The following is a 7,653-nucleotide window of genomic DNA, read 5'->3' as shown; positions in this document are numbered from 1 at the left end:
GACACCGTGATAACTTCCATGATTACATAGCTCTCCTGGCTAAAGCAGCTCAGAAATGGTCAAGTTCAACTCCTTACTGCCTTTTGCTTAGGGGATAAAAATGGCTTATGCTGACTCAATGAGAAAGAGTGAGGAAGCTCATAAAGTTTATTGGGGAAAACATGCCTGTGGGAGGTAGATTGACATGTGAAGAACCCAGCCGAGAAGCTAATACGCATTTGCCCTCTTCTCCCTCCCATGCTGTAGCAGGCTGTATTTTCCGAAGATAGCTGCCTCAATGCATCTCACGCCGCCCGCGCCTCCCTAGCTGTGACACTGACATTCTCCCGTGGAGCGCCGGAGCCTGCGCTCCCTCCCCTTGAACTGCGCTCCCTCCCCTTGAACTGCGGCTGACCTTTGTGACTGCCTCAACCAACAGGAGACAGCGGGGGCATCAAGCAGCTCAGTCCAGGCCCCTCCCAGAGCCATGAGAGGTGAAGACATAGTGATTTAAATCTGCTAAGTTTCAAGGTTATTCATTATGCAGCAACAGAAAACAGGAACATGCTCTTGACTTTTAATCATCTTCACATTTCCTTTGGTTTTGATTCCTTAATTTTTATTCAGATTTTACCGTAACTTGTAGCCACCCCTGATGCAGGAAGGGTTAATAATCACTGGAAAAGGCTTGCCAACAAACTGTGACCCGGAGGTGAGAAGGCCGGTTAGCCAATGACGGGTAAGACCTCCAGGGGGAGGCAACCTAAGCCAGGCATCAGTCGCCCCGGGGGCACAGATGGAGACACGATATCGATATCGGGAGCAGGAGGAGCCCTTGCCTAGGAGGCCTTGCCTGCTCTGAGATAAAAATATACGAGCACAGCAAAAACATGATAATATCAAAACAGAGGCCGAGGGAGGGCTCCTTGAGAAATCACTAAGAACTGGCACTCGCTAATTACGTCATCCAGAACACCTGTGTATGTGTAACAGCTGTAAGTTATGTATATATTGAAACGCTGGCTATAATAAACTCAGAGTGGCCATCAGCCCTCTCCGCATCTATCCTGATGGGTACATTGGATTGCGACACTGACATAACTTTGTCTGTTCTTGTTGCAGGTCACTGCACATCCTCTGTGGAAGAGGGCTTAAGTACAATGGAGTTCTATTTTTACAGCGCTCTTCTGTCTAGCCCAGTGATGGAAACCCCCTGGTCTTTCTCTGTAAAGGACAACCCATGAAAGCCTTATCATCATTTTTGAGGGATTTTAAAAAATTAAAATAAGAAAGATTGCTTTGTGTAGACTTCTTCTACATTTTCTGCGTCTTCTCCCCCAAACAGATCCTTTGTCCATGAAAGTCTGATAGAAATAATTATGACTTCATCAACGAGGACCAAACGGCTAATTCATTCAACAGAGTTCATCCACAGACATTTATTGACTATTGTGCGTCGGAGATTAGACTAGAAGCCAAACGTACAGAAACCCAGCCCCAGCTCACAAAGGGGCTCCCAGCCTAGAAATTAGTTAGAAAACGCCCGCCGTGTGCAAGGTGTGCCTGGAAAAGTCTTTGAGTGCCTTCAGTGATGGAGGAGTATTTAGAAACAACAACGACAAAATAAAGCAAAACTATCAGATGACCTGACAGGCAACTGAAAAAAAAAGTGAATGGGAAAAATTATACCGCAATTTTACTGCAGGCTCACATGTCTATGAATTCAGTAGGAGAGTGAATTTAGTCTCTCCACATTCAGAGAAATGAAATAATGTTATCATATGGCATAAAACTTTCAAAACTTAAATTATATTTAATGTAGGAGATCGTGAGATATTGCATGATAGGATGTTAGTTTTTAATACACTAGTTAGCACTCTTTCAAGTTTAACTGTAATTAAATGTTTTATGTTTTCCTAAATTTAATCTCAACGCAAGTAGTGTCCCTGTCTATCCAGTGCCCTCTGAGGGAAGGGGCACAGAGGCAGGAACCGATCTGTGTTTCCCACAGAATATTCGGCATCTGGCACAGAGGAAGCGCTCAGCCAGAACTTATTGAATTAGGAAACTGGGAACGTGTATTTAGGAGAAGAGATTGCAGATAACGGTTTTATTCCACAAGCGCTTCTGAACACTTGGCACAAGGCTACTTCATTTTATTGAGCTTCGCTTTATTGCACTTGGCAGAAAATGCGTTTTTTACAAGACCCTCCACCAGCAAAAAGATGACTAGCTGCAGGCTCAGATGATAGCATTTTTTAGCAATATAGTATTTTTTAATTGAGGTACGTACAATTTTTAAGACACAATACTACTGCACACCTAGACTGCCGTATAGTGTGAACATAACTTAAATGCACTGGGAAACCAAAAAAATCCATGTTGCTCACTTTACTGCAACATCCGCATTACCGCAGTGGTCTGGAACGGAACCCGCGAGATCTCGGAGGTGAGCCTCCGTCAACGTGGCACTGTCCTGGGTGTCACAGAGAACTACTAAAAGCAGAAGACACTGTCCTTACCCACAGCTATTATTTGCATTTATAAACCTTTAAAATAAAATATAAACATTTAAAAATTCACACTAGAAATAAACAATTCTTAAGTTGTTTTTTACTATTGGACTCTGGCCATGCACCAAACACAAAAAAACCCAGCAAATACTTGAATTATTTTTACAAGCTCTTAGGGACCAGGAGAAAATAAAAAGTACAAATTTCATATCCTTTCTGGAATAAACTTTTAGCTACAGAAATGAAAATAAGTTCACGATGCACAAAGTCATATTTCTGGTGACACATTTTCAGGCTGTATGGATGGTGAAAATCTATCCATGCTTTCCACATGAAATAGAAATAAACAAGGGCCATATAAAGGTAAAAACTAACTTAATTTATATGCTTTTTGAGGAAAAACTCAAGACTTTTTATTCATTGCTTTAGAAATTATGAATAGGGGAAATAAATTATCTTAAATGAAGCAAATAATATGCTTTATATTATAAACAATTAAAGTAGGATGGCATTTGAACATCCCCTCCACATCTGAGATTAAATGATTCTATGAACTAAACACAGAAAGATGAGGGACAAGAGAGTGAAAAAAACTGGAAAGTACAAGAGCTATAAAGAAACACCTTCCCCCAGGCACACAGACTAAGAAGGAGCGGAGACACAGGGACAGGGACATAAAGGCGGAAGACAGCACATTCAGATCCTGGCTCCCCCATCCAGGCTTCTCCCTCGGTCTCGTTCCACAGCGCAGTCTGGTGTTTGTGTCTGAACGTCCAGTGGCCTCATAGTATACTTCTTCTAAGGACTTTTAAGTTATCCTGTTTTCCTAACTAGACTGAATTGACTTGAGAATCACTGGTCACATGCTTGCCTTACTTTACAGCTTGAGTTGGAGTAAAACTCTGGTTAATAAAAAACTTCCAGTTTTATAGTTCCTCTTCGGAATCTTGATCACAAATTTCCTGAGGCTGTCTCTTAATATTGATTACCAAATCAATGGTTAAAATTTTTGTCAAACACTGAAGAACTGAAGTTAGTAACTGGTATTTACCAACTACCGATTCCAAGCCTGTCTGCCTGCTTCCCATGGGTTGACCGGACTGCAGTGCGTGGAGCGCTCTTGCATACATTTGTGGAAAGCTGTAATTTCCTTTCTTAGACTTATGCAGGATTTTGGGAATGCCTAAAAGTGCATTAGCTACTATCACACCAACCGTGGCTTCTTCTGATTGCTGGCATATTTTGGCATAGTTGAGAAGATAGAAATGTAACAAAATCTCAAAATTACCACCCACCGGCAACACACTCCCTGCCGGTATAGATGAGAAACAGTAACTCCGGGAAGGACACATCTCTCGGGACTTGTATCTCACTGGTAACATGCTCCCCTTGCCAGCAATTTTTGTGACCTGTAAATTTTCATAAGAAATTTTTATTCTAGTATTTTCTGTTGTTGAATTAGCAGAATTACTCTCAGGAAATGGTTCACCGTAATCAATTATCCCAGTTTTGTTTGGAGATAAACATCTCAATGTTTCATTTGTCTGATATGTATCCACTGGTGCCACTTTTGGTGTCGAACATGGAAAATGTTTTTCTAATTCTATACTTGGAACTACCAAATTTGAATATACTTTTAAATATGTTTGAGTTTTTGCCAGTTTATCTTTGTTCTTTACAACTGTGCCCTGATATGGCCTTTGTAGTGAGCCATTAACAATTTCTGGTAACTGATTACTTTCTCTACTATTCTTATAAATAAGAGGACTTGATGTATAATTTTGGTCGCTGGCTTGTGTCAAGTAATTTAGATCCAGGTGTTTAAATAACTGCCGAAGCATTTTAAATGCTCCATGTAAAGCATCTTTATGTTGTTCAACAAGACCTTGTACTGGTCCACAAAGAACTAGACAATGTGGTACAAAGGAACATTTGCTAATCAAGCCAAGATGAACATACCTTTTGGATCTAAGGACAAGGGGCTTACAAAATTTCACCACAGCAGTGTTAGAGATTTCACACCGTGAAGAGGCCTGCGGTAGTACAAAGGGAGAAAGATCAATGACCCTCTGGATAAGAGAAACTTCTTCAGATGATAAACACTCCACCACCGATATGTCATTCAGTCTTGCATAAAAAATCACTGAGTCTGGTTGTTTCACACTAGACAGGAGCAATTTTACATTCTGACTCTGCAAATGTTTCATTATTGCTTTTGTCCTTTCCATAATCCAAAACTGAGATGCCCGAAACTGTGCTTCTGAATTTAGAATAAACTCTGATCCGGAAGTTGAAAAAATAGGCTGAATGGTTTCTGTTACTAGCGCTATTCTTATGTCACCATCTGCTGGACAGTACCCAGAAAAGTCTCTGTGAAGCACAAGCCCAGCTACGATCCTGGAATCTGAAACAGGAAGGCCGGTGACACCAACGTTCAGCTCTACAAAGCAGTCACCCACCAACTCAAACACTTCTTCAAACCCGCCTTCACGAGCCACACACTTGAACAAGTAGTCACACATCAACTGTGAAATAAGGTTGTGATTATTTCTTCCCACTCTTCCACAAAAGTATGCTTCTAAGAGCAACTCTAAAGAGTTCCTACACAATGTTCTCTCTTTAGTGGATGAAGAAAAGATGGACAAAAAGTGTCTACTTAAGTATTGGTCCATAACATAGTCTAATATTTGTGTCTGAAACGTTAGAAGAGCTTGGGAAATAAATTTCCACCGACAACAATTTTTCCAATGCCTTCCAAGGGTTTGAGAATTTTCGGAAACCAAAGAACCGTTTTCTTGGTCTGGGATTGCGTGAAGTCCTCTGAGTAAATGGGAGAGAAAGATGATGAATGTTTTAGCACCATCTCCTGCTTTTCTTAGATGATTGGAAACACATGCCACCATCATCCTGTACAAAAAAAACACAAAGCAACTCAGATACTCAGAAGGCTTGCCTTCCTAGATCTGGATCAAGTCGAAACCATGTTTTCACAGCTATAGGCATAAAATGAGAACACTGTTCCTTTGATGTCCTTAGTTTTAGCGTGGCTTTTTTCAAGTTACTTTGTTCTATTTCAAGATTCTAGAGATGGAGGGGGGATGAGAGGAGTGAGAACTGCTACTGGGAGTTGGTAAAATTTGACGTCCGGGAGCGTTCCGTTGAGCAGCGCTCGACACCCCCGAGTACACTGGTCTCAACCAAGGGCAGTTTTCCCTGGAGCACAGCCTCTCGGACAAGATTAGGGAGAGGGCCAGGGGTGCCCCTCTATGCGCTGGAAAATGGGACGCTCTAACGGTCCGGAGCGTGGGATGCGGGGACCTGGCTATGGGACGCTCTAACGCGCTGGAGCGCAGGACGCCGGTACCTGGCTATGGGATGCTCTAAGTGTAGCGCCTGCAGGAGGCGGCCTCCATCCCGGCTGAGCAGCACCTCGCCGGTGGGCTTCGTACACAAAACCTGCCGGCCGTCGGGCCCCACACAGCAGCTGACGATGCTTTCCAGCGCTTCCGCCACCTGCAACGCTGCCTTCACAGACGCCGCAGTGGCCATAGCCCTTCAGCTTCTGCCCGCTTCGGATCACTGCTTGCAAAGCCTCAGGACGGCCAGGAGGGGGCGGGCGGGGCCCGGCCGGAAGCGGAAGGGGCGGGACGGAGACCGGAAGCCGGGGCTGCTCGGCTTCTTGGTTGGGCGAGGGGGCTGCTCTTCCGCCGCAGGCGGCCGGGCAGTTCTCTAGCTAGCCAGCGGAGAGGGCGCTGAGGGCTTCCAGGGCTGTGCCTGGGCGGAGACTCAGCGCCGTCTCAGCTCCGCAGGGGGCACTGTTCCCCTCCATTGGCTTCAGCGGCCGCCAAACCCCTCGTCTCCCAGGAAGCTCCCGCCTCTGGAAAGGTCGGCCGATCTTGGAGGGAAGGGCTCGCGGGAGGGCCGGCCGCAGCTGCGCGTCCGGCCCGCTCTCCGTCCTTCCGGAAGCGGTTCCGTGCGCTGGCCTCGCCGTGAAACGCGGGCCGGCACGAGTGAGTTCCGTGGCAGAGGCGCCGCTGGGCAGGCTCTGTGACAGTGGTGACCGGTAGTGCGCGCGAACACGGCGGCTACGGTCCCCGGCTGCGCTGCGGCGGCGGAGCGGCCGTTCCCTGGACTGCACAGGCGCGCGCTCAGGGACGCAGCGGTTAAGGGCAGGGGCCTGAGATTGGGACCCGGGTTTGCTCTGCCGTTGACTTTGCTGTGACGCTCAGCAGTAACCTCTTTCGTCTCCACGTTTCTCGTCTTAAACAGAACGGAGCTAGAGCTGTACGCGGTTTGGAGGCGGGGAGGCCGTGGGCACGGCGCTCGGCAGTCGGTCCTGCGCGGCGCGCCGGCCCCCGAGCCGCGGCCCCGGGGCAGCCCCTCCGCGGGAGAGGGCGGGGGTCGGGGCGGTCGGTGTTCCTGGGAAACACCGCCCCCTCTCGCCGCTCCGGGGAGGTCGGGCCGCGAGGGGCCGTCTTCCCGCGCACTGGGCGGAAGCGAGCCGAGGCCCCCCTCCCCGGTTAACGAGGCCGCGCCAGCTGACGGCCGGCGGCGGCGGCCCCTGAGGACGGCAGCGCGAGGGGAGGAGGAGGAGGGAGAGACGGCAGCCAGGGAGGAGTGGGTGCTGGGAGTTCATCTGTGCTGACCCGGCGTGGACGGATAGGTGACTTGAGGGGAGAACTTCAGATGGGCTTTGTAGATAGGCCTGTTTAACAGTAAGGTTCGTTTTTTATGGTTCTACCCATCACAAAGGGGTTACATTACTCGGTACAGATTTGGGTAGTGGATTATTCCAAACGCTTAAAACGCTCCGATCCGAGTTCTGTTTACTGTACCGTGGAAAGAGAATGGACACTGAAGTCAGACGTGGATTAAACTTGTGCTGGCTCTCTCTTACTGTGTGGCTTTTGGAATCACTTCACTTCTCTGGGCCTCAGATGCTTCATCTATAAAATCGGGCTGACTTCCACTTACGGTTACTCGAGTCCTCGAGAAGAGTGGCTATAAAGCACCAAGGAAAGCAGACCTTAGTGGTCTAGCGGGTAAACCCTGCCAAGCCTGCGCCATCGTCACAACTACCCCCCCCTCCCCCATTTTTTTTTTCAATTTAAAAATTAAGAAATTTAGTCACCATGTTATATGCAAAGTCATCTGATCACAG

General features: G+C 46.9%; 1 protein-coding gene across 1 annotated transcript; it reads right to left on the bottom strand.

Annotated features, from left to right (window-relative positions):
* Positions 1 to 1,403: 1,403 nt before the first annotated feature.
* BBS10 (Bardet-Biedl syndrome 10) lies at positions 1,404 to 6,188 on the bottom strand. Its single transcript, XM_014841668.3, has 2 exons — positions 5,857 to 6,188; positions 1,404 to 5,399 (listed from the first exon to the last, which is right to left on the bottom strand). Exons 1-2 carry the CDS (start codon positions 6,039 to 6,041, stop codon positions 3,419 to 3,421), a joined length of 2,166 nt encoding a protein of 721 aa, XP_014697154.1. The 5' UTR covers positions 6,042 to 6,188; the 3' UTR covers positions 1,404 to 3,418.
* Between the last annotated feature and the right edge of the window lie 1,465 nt (positions 6,189 to 7,653).

Source organism: Equus asinus, chromosome 4 (assembly GCF_041296235.1).
Source record: "Equus asinus isolate D_3611 breed Donkey chromosome 4, EquAss-T2T_v2, whole genome shotgun sequence".
Lineage (NCBI taxonomy): Eukaryota > Metazoa > Chordata > Mammalia > Perissodactyla > Equidae > Equus > Equus asinus.
Note: the sequence above shows the minus strand (reverse complement) of the source record. Positions and strands in the feature narration are given on the sequence as shown.

Excerpts from the sequence above, each read along its gene's own strand:
- BBS10 (XM_014841668.3), bottom strand. The coding sequence starts at position 6,041 with ATGGCCACTGCGGCGTCTGTGAAGGCAGCGTTGCAGGTGGCGGAAGCG. Across the intron at positions 5,400-5,856 it reads TTAGAGCATCCCATAGCCAG|GATGATGGTGGCATGTGTTT; the intron begins GTACCGGCGTCC and ends TTTTTTGTACAG.